At 31.1% G+C, this 21,621-nt stretch overlaps 1 protein-coding gene across 8 annotated transcripts in view; it reads left to right on the top strand.

Moving 5' to 3' along the window:
- The window catches only part of LOC134715862 (sodium/potassium/calcium exchanger 1-like), an 82,112-nt gene that overhangs the window by 39,926 nt on the left and 20,565 nt on the right, over positions 1-21,621 (top strand). For 5 of the 8 annotated variants that reach the window (XM_063578376.1, XM_063578377.1, XM_063578383.1 and 2 more), the window contains 2 exons: positions 4,557-5,520; positions 12,339-12,447. In XM_063578376.1, the coding sequence (XP_063434446.1) occupies positions 4,771-5,520; positions 12,339-12,447 (859 nt within the window). In that variant the 5' untranslated portion in view covers positions 4,557-4,770. Of the gene's footprint in view, positions 1-96; positions 194-1,253; positions 1,442-1,484; positions 1,731-4,556; positions 5,521-12,338; positions 12,448-21,621 lie in introns of those variants that run through there. The other 3 variants (XM_063578378.1, XM_063578382.1, XM_063578379.1) reach the window with 3 other exon arrangements.

Here is a 21,621-nt window from a genome sequence, read left to right as displayed (position 1 = left end):
TTTGTGTGGATAAATTAAATCCCTTTTAGTAATCATTAAACACCTAATACATTACTGGTAAGACCTTTAATTTATTTTTCTTTTGACTACCTTTACTGGACATTTTACAGATGTATAGCAGTTAATAACCAAATAATTATATCAATAGATATAACATTTCTAAAAGTTTGGATTAGACAAAAATTGAACTCGGGTGAGTACATTTTTGATAAAAAAAAACAAAAAACCTTTCTAAATTTAATGTTAAGAAAATTATGTTTTTTCTCTCTTTAAATGCATATGAGCTATTCATAAAGACATCTAATAAAGTGAAAGCTGGGGGTTGAAATGTATTTATTTAGTGAAGGGGTTACTATCTAGTAAAAATCTATTGATTTGATATTTTTTTTTTTTAAATGATAGTTATCTTCATTTTCAATTTAATACTACTTATAACATAGTATAATGTTATGTATATTTATAATAACTGACTTTTCCAAATATTTATAAAACCCCTAGGCTTTTGTCTAGGCAAACATACAATTAACAATTTTGCCTAGTAAGCACCTATAGTGAGTAAAGATAATATCACCAATAGACTGCTTTCAGTTTTTACTTTATTTCTTAAATATTGCATTTCTCATGAAAAATCTAAAGAAAAATAACAATGCTTTTAATATTAAAACTGAAACTGATGACCTTAGAGATTACAAAGAAATCTATAATGTATATTTCGTCAAAATTTCTAGTTTTTCATTAGCCTGAAATTCAACTCTGATTTATTGAAAAAAAATATTATATTTTAGATGTAAAATTCTAATGTGTTTCATATTTAATTTGAGTGATACACTTGAACTGATTTATTTCTTGTGACTCTTGCAAGTTAATTTTTATAGTATAAAAAAATGAAACTATAACAATTCTTTCTTGTAAAGATTTCAAATAAACAAGAGTTTCAATGCCATTGACCACCAGTAAGGATTCTGCATGTAGAATAATTACTTGTATTTAATGTTTGTTATTTACTCAAATTACGATACAATTAATATTGAAACAGTAACTGGTGACCTAGGCTGTAAGTAGGGATTATAAAGAAATCTATATTGGACATTTAAAACTGTTAGTACATGTACCAATAATTGATATAAAAATGTTTAACTAGCTTGGAAAGCGTGGACAACACTGTTTATTTTTACTGTTACTGAGCAAACTATGACGTTATAGTGCATTTTGCAAGTCTAAGAGTTATAGATTTTGACATATCAGTCCAGATTATTAAATAGTTGGACATAAGAGGTATAATTTCTCTAATCCTCTATTTATAAAATCTTTTTTTATTGAGAGAATTTTGTGAAGACTAGTATTGATTTAAATCAACAGGATGTTTCTGTCTTTAAAATCGTCAGTAACGGAATCGTCATTATGGACAACGTAGGATGCTCATATATTGATTGGTGTATAGGTAATGAAAAATCTACAGCTATAAACACACGGAGAAAAGTGGATGTCAGCTAAATTAGTTTATATTTTTCTTCGTTCAATTCATCATAGCAACAAAATAACTGTTATAAATAAGGCTGCAGACGATTTAGATCGCTAATTAGTTTTGCTTTTAATTAGTTCCTCAGGCTTTCCTGCTCAGTTGACAATTTGAACTGTGACAACTTGCAAACATCATTTTATTGGAAGGATTCAAAATAATCTTCTTGTTTTCATTTTACTTTGGAAATTTAAAAATTCACTTTAAACAGGTAAGAATAAGACTTGATGTTGATTTAGTTTACCTTTCATCCAATGGCAAATATTTCATGGACTTTAGGATTACTTATTGTTAAAATTACAGAATTTTCACTTATTTTTATACAAGAAAGTCAATAATTCATTTAATGTTGAATTTTTTATCCAAAAATAAAACCTGAAGAAGTAAAATATCTGTAACATAATTAAATGTATCTAGAATAGAAGTTAGGTACAAATGAAATGTTCTCTTCATGAAAAAATAGTTATTATGATTTATTTCACATTTATAATTAAGGTCAAGTTTTGAAATATGCAAAGTAACCATGTGAAAATTGTAAAAATCCAGTTTCTCTCCCAGCTGGTACCCAATATATGTTAGTTGCTAGTTCTAAGTTAAGACAATTGGCTGTTGAAATTAGTATAAGAAAAAAATATATAAATTATGTCATTTTCAATACATTATTTGTTAAATTTATGGAAAAATGAAGATGTGCTTGATTTATCATCATTATGATATTCACTCATTTGAAAATGTTTTTTACTGGAAAAAAATGTCACTGTTGATTTTAAGAAAATACATGTTTTGAAATGAATGTTCATTTGCATGACATCTACTGCAAAGTCTATAAAAAGGAGTAACTAATTATAAGAGAAAAAATAAAATTTTTGTGGTATAATCAACATGTGTTTTTGGTACATACTTGTGTTCAGGTACCTGCTTGTAATTTTCATACCCACCTATTTTTAGGTACACACATTTGTTTTAAGTACCCACCTGTGTTCAGGTGCCTGCTTTCTTGTTTTAATATCCACCTGTTTTTTTTTTGGTTGTTTCTGCTCTTTGGTTGGATTGTTGTCTCTTTGACACATTCCCCTTTTCTTTCTCTATTTTATTTTGATACACACCTGTGTTCAGGTTCCCACTTTTTCGATAGTTTATTTGTCAAATTTATGGAAAAATGAAGCTACAAAATTCAAGCATTTGTGTGCATTGATACCTAGCCTTTGTTCATTTCATGCTTTTATCTTTTTTTGTTATAAACTACAAACAAAAAATAGTGGTGAAATGTAACAAAATAGAAAAGTAACTGAGAAATGTACATGATTCAGTATTTTCAATAAATCATTCTTCTCAAGGTCTTCTTTTTTTAAAACAGTTTTTGTTTTTTAATTTCCTGGCTTCTGACTTTCACTGTGATTTTTTTTTATATTTTGAAGTAAAATTAAGGTTTTATATGGAATATATTGAAGGAATGAAGGAAAAGTTATCTGAATTAATCTTTGTACAATGACAACATGCCTTTAAAGTTCAAAGTAACTAAAAAGAAAATAACAAAAATACTGAACTCATAGGAAAATTCAAAACGAAAATCTGTAATCAAATGGCAAAATCAAAAGCTTACAAACGAATGGATAACAGCTGTCTTAGTCCTGACTTGGTATTTTTTTATGTAGAAACTGAATCGAACTTCAATCCAGCAATTTAACTTTCAATATGTGAAACTTGGAACTAATTACCATTACCCATTACCATACCATAATCTGTAGGTATAATTCATATCCAATTCAGTTGTAGAAGTATAGATTTTGCAATCTAATATATTGTCATTAAATTCTCTTTTAAATTTGTTTTAAATTGACAATTTTATGGATTTTAGCTCTATTTTGAAAAATATATCCTACACTATAATTTAAAATTTAATATAGAATTGATAATATGGATTTAAGCACAGGAAATGCCAAAGTTGTTTAGTTTTCATATTTCACTATTTTCAGAGTACTCAAAGAACTTTTGTACCTGTTCATTTGAAATTTGTATATAAATGAATCAAATTAGAGTTTATTTACGTTGAAAAATACATCATCACTCCTTATTAGGAAAACTAATTTGTTATTTTTGTAATCATCATCAAAACATGATATTTTGATCAATTTATTAAGTTCAAAGTACTGGTGTATGTGTTTTTATGAAACCCTTGATTTAGTAAAGTCATATGATATAAGTTAATGATATTAGTACTATCAATGGATAAAACAGTTCTAAGTTAGTTTTTCAGTCAGGTAAAATATAGTTCTTCAATGAGGAGGAATATAGTTTTTCAATAAGGGGGAATATAGTTTTTCAATGACGTGGAATATAGTAATTTATTAAAGTGGAATATAGCTTTTCAATAAGGTGGAATATAGTTTTTCAATAAGGTGGAATATAGTTTTTCAATCACGTGGAATAGTAATTTTCAATATGATAGATTTATATTGCATATTACATGGCAATAATCTTATTCAGTATTCACCCAATTATATAGACTTTGATTAAAGTTTATCTTATGAAAATGGAGTAAGGAATCATGACATTTGATAATTGATATTAAAGTCAAGGTTCTCAAACGCCCCCAAAGTAGTAATAACAGGAGATATAGGTTATACGACTCTGAAACAGCATCCCAACAGTGCAAACATCCAAAAGACATCTGTTGGAAGCATACAGTCTTTAACAATAACCAAGTGTGTCTACAATATCAAAAACACATCTGTGGGCAACATATATTTAAGTATGTGTGTATAAATAGTTATCAAAGGTACCAGGATTATAATTTAATACGCCAGACGTGCGTTTCGTCTAAATAAGACTCATCAGTGACACTCAGATCAAAACAGTTAAAAAGCCAAACAAATACAAAGTTGAAGCCAAGGCTCTATGTTGAAGACCATACTTTGACCTATGATGGTTTACGTTTATAAATTGGCACTCATATGTACATCTTCATATAACTATAACTCTAATGGAACTTAATTATTCAAATAACTATATATATATATTATTTTTATTCTTTCAGGCAGGATCAACAGAACTACCAGGAGGACAGAATAATGAAAAAAACCTTGTCACTACAGCAGCAGATATTTGACAAAAGTTCATGACCTGCCTAAAGCTATGGAATGGTTACCTCCTTAAAAGAAAGTCAAGTTTAAAAGTTTAATGTTTACCACTTCTGTCAGATGAAAATGTAACTTTATTTAATCGAATTTTTAATAATATAATCAAGAATCATGCTGCGGAACAAATCTTTTAGAAAACAATCAAGAAAGGTGCGCTGTTTTATGCTTTTTGGATCACTGTGTACTGCATTTATTATAATCTTATTTACTAATTATAGACAAGGGAATGTTAGTTATATTACAGAAGATACACACTTTGCTTCACGGAAACTTTTAAACACATCAGACACCGATGATAGTCTTTATCCTCCCGATGCATTTACAGATGAACAATTAAAGGATGGTGCCGTCGTCTTACATGTGATTGGACTGATATATATGTTTATAGCGTTGGCAATTGTATGTGATGAGTTCTTTGTACCAGCTCTTGGAGTTATAATAGAGAGATTTAAAATAACCGAGGATGTAGCTGGAGCAACATTTATGGCTGCTGGCGGTAGTGCTCCAGAACTTTTTACGAGTCTATTTGGAATCTTTTTTGCCAAGAATAACGTTGGTATAGGAACCATTGTTGGATCTGCTGTGTTCAATATTTTATTTGTGATCGGTATGTGTGCTATAGTTAGTAAAACAGTTTTAAATCTGACATGGTGGCCATTATTCAGAGATGTTACGTTTTACAGTGTAGACTTAATATTACTTATTGCATTTTTTTACGATGAGGTCATTAAATGGCACGAAGCGTTGATATTATTTTTTGGATATGTTGCTTATGTTCTTTTCATGAAGTTTAATGCACAAATAGAAGACAGAGTAAAAAGCTTCTTGAAGAAACGATGCAACAAAGTTGAAACACAAGAGGTTTGTATTTTTATTGGATAATCTAGAAATATTACCAGATTGCAATTATAAGTACTTGTAACAGGCTTTTATTTCACCTTGGAATTATTTTTAATTATGGAATTTATATAATTTCTTGTGCTTGAAATTTTTAATAAATTCCATGGTTATTCTGCATTTTAATGTGTTGAGCAGTGCATAATTAACACTTTCCATACAATGTATTTTGTATAGATAGACTAGTGTTGTGCCTGGCACAGTACATTCTATTGAAAATGTGCTATCTCTTTTGTAATAGGTAGTGTTGTGTGCTGCACAGAACATTATAACACAGAATAAACATGGATTTTATTTAAAATTTCATTCACCAAAAATTATGCAAATTCCTTAGTTGAAAATAATTCTAAGTTGAAATAATAGCCTGTTTTGTATAATACTGTTTTTCATCACATGAGACAACTTGAGACATTGAATTATTACCCTAAAAAACAAATTACATGTAATTCACATAATATTGAATGACTTACCAACTGTTATTTGACTCACTTTCTAAATATGATAAAATTGAGAATGGAAATGAGGAATGTGTCAAAGAGACAAAAACCCGACCAAATAAGAAAAAAAACACAACAGCAGAAGGTCACCAACAGGTCTTCAATGTAGCGAGAAATTCTCGCACCCGTAGGCGTCCTTCAGCTAGCCCCTAACCAATATATACTAGTTCAGTGATAATGAACGCCATACTAATTTCCAAATTGTACACAAGAAACTAAAATTAAAATAATACAAGACTAACAAAGGCCAGAGGCTCCTAACTTGGGACAGGCGCACAAATGTGGCGGGGTTAAACGTGTTTGTGAGATCTCAAACCTCCCCCTATACCTCTAACCAATGTAGAAAAGTAAACGCATTACAATACGCACATTAAAATTCAGTTCAAGAGAAGTCAGAGTCTGATGTCAGAAGACGTAACCAAAGAAAATAAACAAAATGACAATAATACATAAATAACAAGAATGTGTCCTAAGTACACGGATGCCCCACTCGCACAATTATTTTCCATGTTCAATGGACCGTGAAATTGGGGTCAATACTTTAATTTGGCATTAAAATTAGAAAGATGATACCATATGGAACATGTGTACTAAGTTTCAAGTTGTTAGGTCTTCAACTTCATCAAAAACTACCTTGACCAAAAACTTTAACCTGAAACTCCCACTTTCATTTTCTATGTTCAGTGGACCGTGAAATTGGGGTCAAAAGTCTGATTTGGCTTTAAAATTAGAAAGATCATATCATAAGCAACAAGTTTACTAAGTTTCAAGTTGATTGGACTTCAGCTTCATCAAAAACTACCTTGACCAAAAACTTTAACCTGAAACTTGCACTTTCATTTTCTATGTTCAGTGGAACGTGAAATTGGGATCAAATGTCTAATTTGGCTTTAAATTAAGAAAGATCATATCATGAGCAACAAGTGTACTAAGTTTCAAATTGATTAGACTTCAGCTTCATCAAAAACTACCTCAACCAAAAACTTTAACCTGGAGCGGGACGAACGAACGGAGGCACAGACCAGAAAACATAATGCCCCTCTACTATCGTAGGTGGGGCATAACAACAGACTACTAGCAGTTTACTGACATGCTAGCTCCAGACTTCAATTAAACTGACTGAAAGATTATGATTTCATCATATGAACATCAGGTACAATCCTTTCCGTTAAGGGTTTAGTATCATACCATCATAACATATATGAGAAGAAAACTTTCCACCATAGACAAGGAATAAGGAAGTGAATAACTACAAGTCATCATTAAAAATCCCACAAACAGCATCAGATGACAAAAATGGAAAATTCAGGCTTTTCATTCAACTATTAATATAACAGTTATTGAAAAACTGGTCATTATCGTGATATATGGACTGCCCACAGGACAGTGGCATTGTCTAAGCGAGGTCATTATCGCTGTCACAGTCAATATGACTGACCCACGGGCAGTCCTTGTATCATGATAATGACCAGTTCTTCAATAATTATTATGTTCATTTATTGAGGAATCATGTTTCCAAAAATTCTCATAAATTTAAATTGTTTAAAGCAAATTTGAATTATTGTATGGTTTCTATAGGAAAGAATGAAGATCAATCATAGTGATAACAGTAAGTCACTGCCACTCATTTAAGTTAAATTGTTCAGTATATGAATACAAAATAAAGTTTTCTTTAATTTTATAACTAAGGAAAACATATGGTGAACAATTCAAAAACTTTGATATAAAATTGACATCACTCTAAACACAGAAGTAAGCTGCGGTATCGTAGCTCTTTAGGTCCTTTTGTTATTTTTTGACTATTTGCGGACCATAGATCTATGGTCCGCAAATAGTCAAAAAATAACAAAAGGACCTAAAAAAAAGAGCTACGATACCGCAGCTACACAGAAGTATGATGCCCCACTGGTCATTACCATGTCAAAATTTATTAACGACTGATTTTCTGATCTGGTTTTTTTTCTGTTTAAAACCAATGGAATTTTTTACTAAAGAATAAAGTATGTCATGTGGCTCCTCGTTATCCAATGAGAGAAGCTAATTCTTAACCAATTTGAAATAATATTGAATACTTCGATCCATCACTCTTTAGAAGTATTGTGCATTTTACCAGTTTTAACTGGTATTCCATTATTCTCTAATTTTGTATATGAATTTAAACCAGTTCTGACCAGTATGATAAATTTTCACTCACAATTGGTTAATTGAATTTGCCTCTTATGATTTCCCCCCATTTCCATTCAGAACATTGTATTATTAATTACTTTCCATTAAATCATTAAAGAAACAAATTCTTCCATTTATCACATTGACCTTTTGGACCACAATATTTGTCCATTCTTGGTTGTTAATTTTCCAATTTTGAAATGCTATGTAAACATTGCATTTTAATGTTTAAAAATTTAATATCTTGAATGGATAAATATTGTAATCAATGGTGTTGTGTGGTAGAACTTATATTTAGTCTGTGTTTGTTGAACTCGCTTCATTGAAGACCCATTGGTGGCCTTCGGCTGTTGTTTGCTCTATGGTCGGGTTGTTGTCACTTTGACACATTCCCCATTTCCTTTCTCAATTTTATGCTATTTTACCAAGGTTAGCTTTGCTTAAGCATTTTTCTTATATAATGTTTACAAACTTTACAGAACACAGTTGCAATATGAGAATTTGATATAATTTCTTGTGTGACCATGAATTATTAGTTAATGCAGATAACTAATCTTGCATAAAGCGTTGCTGTAGATTAATGCATGTCAGTGCTACATTTGTCATCTTGTCTCAAAACAGTGAAATAGATCTCGAATCATTAATGAAAAGAAAAATTAAAAAATCACCGCAACATATTTAATAGAGAAATCTACCTCAAGATTTTGCAGTAACAATACAATCCCCTCCCTTTCATGAATTTGACCTATCGAATTAGACTATTTACTGGATTTGTTATCACATAAGCAACACGACGAGTGCCACCTGTGGAGCAGTATCTGCTTACCCTTCTGGACCACCTGAGATCACCCCTAGTTTTTGTTGTGGTTCGTGTTGTTTATTCTTTAGTTTTCTATGTTGTGTCATGTGTAATATTGTATGTCTTTTTGTCTTTTTCATTTATAGCCATGGCGTTGTCAGTTTGTTTTAGAATTATGAGTTTGACAGTCCCTTTGGTATCTTTCATCCCTCTTTTTTAAATTACTCTTGAAGTCTTGAGCTTGAAGGACTCAATTGTAAGGGTTATTAGGGTAAAGAATCATGCATCACCTCTGTTTAAATTCCAACTGGCAGTAAATTGCATGCCAAAGTTTGGTCCAATGTTGCATCCATATATGGTCTGAAAATTTGAATGCTTCTTTTTTTTATTTTATATGAGTGTAAACGCATTGAATAATATACATTTGTTTTTATTAAACACAGAAGAGGTTCATTCTATTAAATGATAAGCACACATCATCAACACTTGAACAACCTTATCACATTATAATAAAAGAAGTGTTCAATTCTTATAAATACATGTTTTGCCTACAATAAGTTACATACATTGCAGAGTTAAATCAAGCTTTTCTTTTTGTTTTCCACTGTGATGTTGTCATTGGAAGCAATTACGTGCAGTGATGAATATTGAATTTATTGAGAAATGAAAATTAATTTAAGAATGCCTTGCAGTTGTTATCTGTCAATTAGAATTACAAATCTCTTATGAAACATGCATATAATGTAATTATAAAACTTTTAACTTCCTTGTGGGATTATGGGATACATAGTAAAGCACTAATAAGACCAATAACTCATCTTTATCTGAGTGAAGAAAATATCAAAAGGAGGTTCAGTTTTAAAAGCCCATAATTGCAAGAACTAAAAAAATCAGTCTCCATGACAGTGGGGAACAAATGTATTTGGATATATTTTCCATATGAAGTAAATGAATTGTTAGTTTTATTACTCATGTTTTTGAAAGACCAGCTTAGATAGACCTGCTGATCTGCCCATTCCATTCTAAAATAACCCATTCTAGTTTTTTTAAGGGATACATTAAAATCTGGAATAGTGTTAGAGGATGGTAAAGTTTAAGGGTGCAGATGCTCACAGATTCAGACAAAAAGTCCTGTTATGGAAAGCATTTAATAAGAAAATACCAAAAAGATAACCCAAAGCTTATAAAAAGTAAAATCACAAATTTCTGAACTCTGAGAAAAATTCAAAATGGAAAGTCCCTAATTAAATGGCAAAATAAAAGAATAAAACACATCAAATGAATGGACAACAACTGTCATATTCCTGACTGAAGTGTTTAGTTTATCATAGTTTATCACTATTTTGTTATGAGCGTCACTGATGAGTCTTATGTAGACGAAACGCGCGTCTGGCGTATAAAATTGTAATCCTGGTACTTTTGATAACTATTATCATAGTTGGTCAAATCTTTTTTAGATGAGTCTTATTTTTAGATGAGTCTTATGTAGACGAAACGCGCGTCTGGCGTATAAAATTGTAATCCTGGTACTTTTGATAACTATTATCATAGTTGGTCAAATCTTTTTTAGAAATTCAATTTTCAATTTAGACCAAAATGAAAGCCAAATTGTCTTGCTTTCATTGAAATGTTGGAAGAGGATATCTGTATTTTAGTCCCCGTAGATTTTTCTATCTGAACATCAGTCTGAATTAAGTAAGCACGGACATGTCTGATAGAGGTTCAAGGGAAGTTTACTATATTAACTACATATGTGACGTTAAAATTTATGTCTGGAGATTGAGCTACAATTTCATTATTCCTAATATACATGTATACCATTGGGATCTATATTATTAACTCTGTCATAATTACCTGTTAAACCTGAACTTAACAATCAGCATATTTATTTCTAATAACAGCTTTATGAAATGAGCAGTAGCGTTTATTAAACTGTCATCATTTATTTGTCATCAATTGTTTGGTTTCCATGGCAATAACTCCATTAAGCGAGACATACCTATTATCTATATTCTATGGATTCATTAAGAATATTGGATCAGAAAAAAATTAAAGTAATCTGATGTAATTAATGTCTATGCAAATCAATAGAGTGTTCAGGAATGTTTTTCTAGATAACTCAGTCCTTGAAAATGAAATGAAATTCTATTGAAAATCTGTAGCTGGAACACTTATTACTGGAAATTTATAATCATAAGATTAGTTCACGAAAACAATCAATTGTAATTTTAATTGATTGTTTTTGTTTGGTTTGGATAGTGTGAAGTAAAATATTTGCCAATAATTTTTTTTTTTAACATTTTTACTACTATCAGTAATTTGACAGGCTCCTAACTTAGAAGAGAAATAAGAGTGTCAGATAACATCTCATGTAGTAAATGCATTACTAGCGCCTTTCTCTAGTAGCAAAGGCACTTGATAAATTATACCATTCCAATATAAGCCCTGACATTGACATTGCCTTGCTGTTCATACCATAAATGATGCCTACTAATAACAAATCTGTCAGTACAGGCATTGACAAAAGACAACTTTTCTGTAAATCTGTCAGAACATGTCATGACAGCAGTCAACCTGTCAGTAGATGCCATGATGTAAGTCAATATATTACTATATAACTTGATGCCAGTCGACCTATCACACATTTCATGTCAGTAATTAACCTGTCAGTACATGCCATGCTTGTAGTAAGACTGTCAGTACTTTTAATGGTGTCAGTAAAACTGTCAGTTCATTTCATGTTTGTAGTTAACCTTTCAGAACATGTCATGAAGGCAGTATACCTCTCAGAACATGTCAGGAAGGCAGTATACCTTTCACAACATGTCAGGAAGGCAGTATACCTTTCAGGACATGTCATTTAAGAGGGCATACGGTACCATGATGTCAGTCAAACTGTCAGAACATGTCACAAAGGCAGTATACCTTTCCGGACATTCTATTTAAGAGGGGCATACCATGATGTCAGTGAAACTGTCAGCACATGTCACAAAGGCAGTATATCTTTCAGGACATGTCATTTAAGAGGGGCATACCATGCTGTCAGTCGAACTGTCAGAACATGTCACAAAGGCAGTATATCTTTCAGGACATGTCATTTAAGAGGGGCATACCATGATGTCAGTCAAACTGTCAGAACATGTCATGAAGGCAGTATCCCTGTTTTTACATTTCATGACAGTAGTTCACTAGATTGGACAGGTCATGACAGCAGTAAACTTGACAGTACATATCATGATGAAAGTAAAACTGTCAATACATGTCATAACCAACAACCAATAAACTGTTTCACATTATTTAGAATCTTATCTTTTTTACAGAGACCAGAACGAAGTTTAAGTATGCCAATTTTACATGCAGGAGGGAACAGATTTAGACATGGAATATTAGACCTGATCATTCATTCAAATCACCACAACTTACATGAAGGTAAGTGTTAGTGGATAATAAAAAATATTACATGTATATAGATTATGAAATCAAACTATAAGTGTATTTGAAGCTTTTGTTGTTTTCACTGTCATTTAACTTACACACTAAATGATACATATTTTTTTAGATATCTTGGCTCAAATTGTCTGTCTCTAGGAAAAAGGTACAGTTGAAAACTTTGGATATATTTGGTGTTTTTTTTTACAATATGTGTTTTAGGCTTTGATTGAGAAGAGACTCTTTTTGCAGTTTTGCTCTTTGTTACTCACTAGTAAAAGTGGATCCTATTCTTTTTTGACTAAGAATAGCAGAATATAAACTTTTTGGGGATTTTTTTACTCCAGAAGTTTTCTATGTGTTTCTTTACTGATATTTTATCCTTTTATAGCAATTTTTTTACCAGAAATTATGTCATCTTCTGGTTATGATTATAAGAGGTGGATCCAAGATTTGAGGTGTCAGACCTAAATTCCATAATGATAACCTTTTGTTGTGTAACATATGTCCTCTTTGCCTCCTGGAATATGCAACTGTTCCATTCTTAAAAGGCTACCTGTACAATCTTGCTATACTAATGGTCCATTTTTTTAATGCTATTGGTTCATTCTTACTATGCTGTTGGTCCATCCTTTTTATATAAATAGTATATTTTTTTTATGCCAATCATCTATTCTTGCTATGCTACTGTTCCTTTCTTTTTATGTGAATACTAGTAATCCATTCTAAGTGTTAAGTAAAAAGTACATTCTTGCTATGCTAATGATCCAATCTTTTTATGTGAATACTAGTAATCCATTCTAAGTGTTAAGTAAAAAGTACATTCTTGCTATGCTAATGATCCAATCTTTTTATGTGAATACTAGTAATCCATTCTAAGTGTTATGTAAAAAGTACATTCTTGCTATACTAATGGTCCAATCTTTTTATGTGAATACTAGTAATCCATTCTAAGTGTTAAGTAAAAAGTACATTCTTGCTATGCTAATGATCCAATCTTTTTATGCATTGAAAGATGTTATAATATATCTTTCTCTTAATTAAAAAGTAAATTGAGAATGAACTTTGAAACTAATTTAGTTTTTTTTATTAAATTTCTTTGATTCAAAGAGTGAAATAAAATGATTGTATGGTTTAGATTATGATCTCAAATTATATTTGAAGCTTTTGTTGTTTTCTTTCCTTTTCTCAGAGTTATATCCCGTAATAGTTTGCAACTGACCCCTTTACTGATCCATAGAGGGTTAGTAAAATCCATTAGGGGTTGATGCTGAAACTTGAATCCCCTTGGGAACTTAAATGATTTATCTGAGGTGTTATAAATAAAGGTATTGTGTCAATGGATATATATTATTTATTGAATTTGATTTACACATAGTATGTTTTCAAATCTTGCAGAATCAAAAATAAATTCTACTGATAGAAGTTCAGTAACAAACCCTAGCTGTAACCATAGTGGATTGAGTCCAAAAACTTTAAAATTGATAGGAAATCATTACAATAGAAGATTCAGTATTGCTGTTTTTGGGCCTCATCTGGCCAAAATATCAGCTCACATAAGTAAGTCATGGTTAAAACTATTCATACACTAGGACTGATAAGTGGATCTTAAACATTGAAGTCATAGATAGAATACTGAACAACAACAAAAACACACCACAACTGTTAAATTCATTGTCTTAAAACATTAAAAAGATTAGAAAGATTAATTAGTAAGATTGTCCTTATTGAAAGGAGATGTGGGATATCCATTAATAAGTCTGCAACCAAAAAAGACATAACATCTAGAAGTCACAAAATACAATTCTCTTTATCAATCTATATTTAACAACAACATCAATTATAACTTTTATCATAGTTTATTAGTCAAGTATAAAAATTCAAGACATTTCTAAATTGATTTGCTTTGTTTACAATATTATCACAGAATAAAAACTGTGTTAAATATACTATTTATTTTACAAATTTTGAAAGTTGTAGAGGTATCGTGTAATTATAAGTAAATGCAATTTAAAACTAGATGAATACAAATTAATTAAAATAATGCAAAAATAATTATTCTGAATGTTGAAAAAAAACCGATTTACATGCAATAAATTTAAATTATTTTACATGAAAATATGGGGAGTATATATATAAAAAAAAAAGAAAAAAAGGTAAGAATTTTTAATTAAGTGCATGTTCATAATAGCCAGTCAGTGCTAGTCAGTTGGAGATTTGATATAATTATATTAACCTATTAATAAATGACTAATTATAAAATATGTTTTTTCTACTAAATTTGACAAAACAAAAATTCTGATAAACCTTCAAACCTTTGGGTTAAACAATGATTTCAAGGAAAATATGGAGTAAATAATAAAGTTAATGAAGTTAAAAGCTGTTGGGTTGGATTTTACTCAAAACATAAATATAGTCTATAATTGAAAGATCATTCCAGGAAACACCATACCCTTTTTCTTGTAAAACCCAAGATTTAATAAAGGCAGAATATAGTTATTACAGAGAGAAGGAAAAATTAATAATGTTGGTAATTAATAGTTTAAAAGTTAACCCTCAAGGGTTGATTGAGTTCTTTGCATGTTTGAAGAACCCTACAAACAAATCTTTAGAGGGTTTGTAGGTGATTGTTACAAGGCAAAATTTCTGCATGTATTAAACATTCTTTCTTTTTTCTGTGGCAATCCTAATTTCCTTACCTTCACCCAGACCAACCTACCTTTGCAGAACATATTGCTTCAATTTATAATTTGTTCTTGTCCTTAAAATGCATGTAATGTTTGCCACTGGACTGAGCAAGCAACAATTAATCAATTAACTCAAAGTTATTTTGTATTATGGTCAGTAAACAAGACTTGTGTGACATTTTAAGCATCGTTTAATTCTGACACGATACTGTGACATTTATTTCTCTTAATCCTCTTTCCTAGAATAAAGTTAAACCTAAGAAATGTACTTGATAGCTGTAGAGAAGGAAGCACTTTAAACAACAAAAGCTATGGAATGAACATTGACTTCATTTTATTTAAGTAAATAGCTTGTGGCTGGTTCATATAGGACAAGAAAATAATAAGCATGCTTAGTAAACAAGTCTCAGGAAACGTGATCTGTCTTTTTGATTAATTTTAATAGCCTAAAAAACGTTGAATGCATGTACTTCATTACTCAGATGTAATTTACTTAACTATAGAAATATGCCAGTTCTTTGTAATGTACTTGAGGTAGTTGTTGTAGGTGTTTAACATCCTACACAATAGAGTTAATGCTTTTACAAGGATAGCATAATGCACTTTGGTAAAGACCAGCTTATTTTTGATGATGGTCATGACTTTTTAAGAATTCCTTCTGATATTTTCAGAGTCTATGTTCATAAATATAAGTATTTTTTATGAGATTGCAACCTTACTTGTATATGTGGTCATATAATATGGAAGATCCCTTTTAATTTTAAGGTCACCTCTTCTAAGGTCAAGGTCACCTCTTCTAAGGTCAAGGTCATTGGTATTTAAACTAGTCAAAAGTTTTGTGCAGAAAAGTAGTTTTGGAATTCGAAGTCAAACACTTTGTATCACATAGCCAACTAACTTGGATATAAAGTTTAAATTTATAAGAGGAAAAAACTATTTAATTTGAGGTAATCCTGTCTAAGTCATTAAGTCAAGGTCACAATTTTAAAAATGATAGACAGAAATCTGTGGTGGAAAGAAGTTTTGGATTGTATTTTTTATAACCTGTTGAGTTACATTAAATTGTTACATATTTTCATATATGATCAAATTTAATGAACTGAAGACCCCTATTGATTCTGAGGTCAAAACCTCCAGGTCATAGTTACTAAAAAAACAACCAAAATAGGTGCAAAAAAAGGGGTTCCTAATAACCAGGTCCTTGTCACAAGACTGCATGGAGATCTTAATATATTTTAGCTCTACTATTAATTATTTAAGTTCTCAAGTGTGCTTAGAGTAGACTTTTCCCATGGGAAAACATCATGGATTCTTTGTAGCCATATAAATGCATCTTATGATATAAATGTCAGTTGATATTTATAATTTATGTTGTTTTATAAAACATTTCAGTCTATTAGAACTGAAAGCAATTCATTGCTAACTCTGGATACATATCAGATATATAAACCATAAAATACTCAGATTATTTAGCTATCCTGATGTTAGAATTCTTGTTTAAATGTGAGACATTGGTGGCTTGATATATCTGTGTAGGTGGTTTGACGTGATTGTATGTACAGTCTTCCACAATAACTTTTGTATTTCCTCTATATAGACTATAATGAAGCCAGATAATTTATAAGGTGATTTAGTGAGAATCAAACTTATTTGTCTTCTTTAAAGATGTAATAAGTAAATTTGAATGTTAAAATTTACTCCACAAATGAATCATATTTATTACTCACAAATCAAAGAGCTTTAGTAATCACTAGGATCTGTCAAGGAAACTATAAACAATGAAATAAACTTCTTTAATCACCACAAATTGTCCTTAATTATTAGCTCACCTGGCCCGAAGGGCCAAGTGAGCTTTTCTCATCACTTGGCGTCCTGCGTCCGCATCTGTCGTCGTCCGTCATCTGTCGTCTGTTGTCGTTAACTTTTACAAAAATCTTCTCCTCTGAAACTACTGGGCCAAATAATATCAAACTTGGCCACAATCATCATTAGGGTATCTAGTTTAAAAATTGTGTCCAATGACCCGGCCAACCAATCAATATGGCCGCCATGGCTAAAAATAGAACATAGGGATAAAATGCAGGTTTTGGCTTCTAACTCAAAAACAAAAGCATTTAGAGCAAATCTGACGGTGTAAAATTGTTCATCAGGAAAAGATCTATCTGCCCTGAAATTTTCAGATGAATTGGACAACTGGTTTTTGGGTTGCTGCCCCTGAATTGGTAATTTTAATGAAATTTGCTGTTTTTGGTAATTATCTTGAATATTATTATAGATAGAGATAAACTGTAAATCACAAAAATGTTCAGCAAAGTAAGATTTACAAATAAGTCAACACAATCGAAATGGTCAGATGACCCCTTTGGGAGTTATTCATTGGCGTCCGTCTTCCGTTGTCGTCCTGCGTGTGGTGTTAACTTTTACAAAAATCTTCACCTCTGAAACTACTGGGCCAAATTTAACCAAACTTGGCCACAATCATCATTCGAGTATCAAGTTTAAAAATTGTGTCCAGTGACCCAGCCAACCAACCAAGATGGCCGCCATGGCTAAAAATAGAACATAGGGGTAAAATGCAGTTTTTGGCTTATAACTCAAAAACCAAAGCATTTAGAGCAAATCTGACTTAGGGGTTTAATTGTTAATCAGGTGAAGATGTATCTGCCCTGAAACTGAAATTTTCAGATGAATCTGACATTCCGTTGTGAGGTTGCTGCCCCTGAATTGGTAATTTTAAGGAAATATTGCTGTTTTTGGTTATTATCTTGAATACTATTTTAGTTAGAGATAAACTGTAAACAGCAATAATGTTCAGAAAAGTAAGATCTACAAAAAAGTCAACGTGACCAAAATGGTCAGATTACCACTTTAGGAGTTATTGTCCTTTATATAGATATAGGAAGATGTGGTGTGAGTGCCAATGAGACAACTCTCCATCCAAATAACAATTTAAAAATTAAACCATTATAGGTTAAAGTACGGCCTTCAACACGGAGCCTTGGCTCACACCGAACAACAAGCTATAAAGGGCCCCAAAATTACTAGTGTAAAACCATTCAAACGGGAAAACCAACGGTCTAATCTATATAAACAAAATAAGTCAATTTTTAACCATTTTTCGTAAATCTTGGTCATCTTTTAGAAAAATCTTCTTCTCTGAAACTACTGGGCCAAATTAATTGAAACTTGGCCACAATCATCATTTGTGTTTCTAGTTTGAAAATTGTGTCTAGTGACCCAGCCAACTAACCAAGATGGCTGCCATGGCTAAAAATAGAACATGGGGGTAAAATGCAGTTTTTGGCTTGTAACTCAAAAACCAAAGCATTAAGAGCAAATCTGACAGGAAGTAAAATTGTTAATCAAGATCTATCTTCCCTGGAATTTTCAGATGAATTGGATCATCCGTTGTTAGGTTGCTGCCCCTGAATTGGTAATTTTGAGGAAATTTTGCTGGTTTTTTGTTATTATCTTGAATATTATTATAGATAGAGATAATCTGTAAACAGCAATAATGTACAGCAAAGTAAGAACTATAAATAAGTCAACATGACCAAAATAGTTAATTGACCCCCTAAGGAGTTATTGCCCTTCATAGTAGATTTTTAACAATTTTCACCAATTTTGTAGATTTTCACTAACATTTTCCAAAGAAACTACTGTTGTAGATAGAGATAATTGTAAGCAGCAAAAATGTTTAGTAAAGTTAGTTCTACAAACACATCACCATCACCAAAACACAATTTTGTAATGAATCCATCTGTGTACAATGTTTAATATTAACATAGACCAAGGTGAGCGACACAGGCTCTTTAGAGCCTCTAGTTTGTAAATCTTAGTAATCTTTTAGAAAAATCTTCTCCTCTGAAACTACTGTGCCAAATTAAACCAAACTTGGCCACAATCATCATTTAGGTATCTAGTTTAAAAATTGTGTCCGGTGACCTGGCAAACCAACCAAGATGGCTGCCATGGCTAAAAATAGATCAAAAGGGTAAAATGCAGTTTTTGGCTTATAACTTAAAAACCAAAGCATTTAGAGCAAATCTGATTGGAATTGATATGGTTATCAGGTCAACATCTATCTGCTCTGAAATTTTCAGATGAATTGGACAACTGGTTGTTAGAGTGCTGCCCCTGAATTGGTAATTTTAAAGAAATTTTGCCGTTTTTTGTTATCTTGAATATTATTATAGATAGAGATAAATTATAAACAGCAATAATTTACAGCAAAGAAAGTCCTAAAAATAAGTCAACATGACCAAAATGGTCATTGACCCCCTAAGGAGTTATTGCCCTTTATAGTCAATTTAAAAAAAAAATCATAAAATTTGTTAATTTTTACTTACATTTTCCCCTGAAACTACTTGGCCAATCATTATAAATAGGGATAATTGTACGCAGCAAGAATGTTCAGTAAAGTAAGATCTACAAACACATCACCATCACCAAAACACAATTTTGTCATAAATCCATCTGTGTCCTTTGTTGAATATTCACATAGACCAAGGTGAGCGACACAGGCTCTTTAGAGCCTCTAGTTGTATTTCAATACAATTTTATGGGTAAGCTTCATGTAGGGAACAATTTCATATTATATACAAGTTAAGATCAAGATTTACACAAGTCTATTTTGGTTCCTTTAAACTAAAGTTGGGAATAGTAAGAGAGCTGAGGTTATAAAATGTCTGCCACTAAATGCAGCAGATGATCAAAAAACATTCAAGATTTACAAATATCAGCAATCTTAGCGGTTTGTAAGCATTTAGAGAGGTTAGGAAATCATGTACAGTTGTTATTCCTGGAGGTAAATGAATCATGTACAGCTGTTATTCCTGGAGATTGGGGAATCATGTACAGCTGTTATTCCTGGATGTCAGGGAATCATGAACCATTAGTATTACCCGAGGTTGGGGAATCATGAACAGTTGTTATTCCTTTAGGTCAGGGAATCATGAACAGCTGTTATTCCTGGAGTTTGGGGAATAATGTACAGTTTTTATTCCCAGAAGTTGGGGAATAATGTACAGTTTTTATTCCCAGAAGTAAGGGAATTATGAACAATTATTATTACCTGAGGTTGGGGAATCATGAACAGTTGTTATTCCTGGAGGTTGGGGAATCATGTACAGTTTTTATTCCCAGAAGTTAGGGAATCATGTACAGTAGTTATTCTTGGAGGTTGAGGAATCATGTACAATTGTTATTCCTGGATTTTAGGGAATCATGTACAGTTGTTATTCCCAGAGGTAAGGGATCATGTTGCCATTCCCTTTTCTCTGAGTATTATGGTTATTGGTTAGAAATGTCAGAGGAAGAGGTTAATCTTACAGTAATCACTATGTAGTCATGAACATTTTAGTATAACTTTAAGACCAATTATTATCGTAAGATTTTTTGTCATCACAACTGACTTCAGACAACAATGTACATTCAAAGCCTGAAATATTAAGTGTTTGATTTATATTCCAAATACTGGATTATCCCCTATAAGTGTATAAGTATTCATCTTAAGTATGGGCAGATCTTATTTAATCTCATTCAAGATCGACATAATCGTAATGCTAAACATGAACTGAATAAAATTCCTTAATTCTTTGATTAACACAAGAATTCACTCTTGCAATAAAACATATTATTGTATAATTGTTTATAAGTAAAAACACATGGTATAATCGAATGAGAATGTGTGTTTATAAAATTTAGTTTTATATTCTGGCACAGTATTTAATCTTTTTCTCTATAAGAAAGCCTTTAGACGCCATCACATTTACATTATTCTTATTTGACTGATAATTTCTAGAAAATAAAGTATGGACTGAATATATCATACAATTATAGTTTTTTTTAAGAGGTCAATATGAGGTAATATTGACCTGAAATAATTGAATCGACTGAGGACAAAGTCTGAGGTTGAAATATTTCTTAAGGTCAATATATCCTCATATCGACCTCATATTAGGGCTACAATTATCATATTATTGTCAATATGCCAAAATTAGAGCATTTTATGTATTTTGATTTTTAAAATTTATATTTTCTGATTTTTAACAAAATAACAATAAATTCACAATTCTCTTCTAAGAATATTATTTAATTACTGCCATTTGATAAGGTATATATGCAGTTTTATTGACTTTTGAAAAAATGATATTCACTGAGGCCGACGGCCGAATTGAATATCAGTTTTTCAAAAGTCAATTAAACCCCATATTTACCAAAACAAAAGACAGTTATTGTTTTATTTGTTATTCCGAGAGAAGAAAATTTATTTAATGACAAACATAACTGTACCTAAACAAATTTTACATGAAACATTTTACCATATTCTTGCATGTAAAAGCATGTGACACTTAGTGCGGTGAATACACTTTCTAAGGTGAATACGGTTTTTTATTCAAAATCCAATTCATTTAAATAGAGAAACCTAATGAAATAATACCAATATGGAATAATTGAAGTTATCTCCCTTCCAATTGTTATCTAA

The sequence above is a fragment of the Mytilus trossulus genome, chromosome 4, assembly GCF_036588685.1.
Source record: "Mytilus trossulus isolate FHL-02 chromosome 4, PNRI_Mtr1.1.1.hap1, whole genome shotgun sequence".
Classification (NCBI taxonomy): domain Eukaryota; kingdom Metazoa; phylum Mollusca; class Bivalvia; order Mytilida; family Mytilidae; genus Mytilus; species Mytilus trossulus.
Note: the sequence above shows the minus strand (reverse complement) of the source record. Positions and strands in the feature narration are given on the sequence as shown.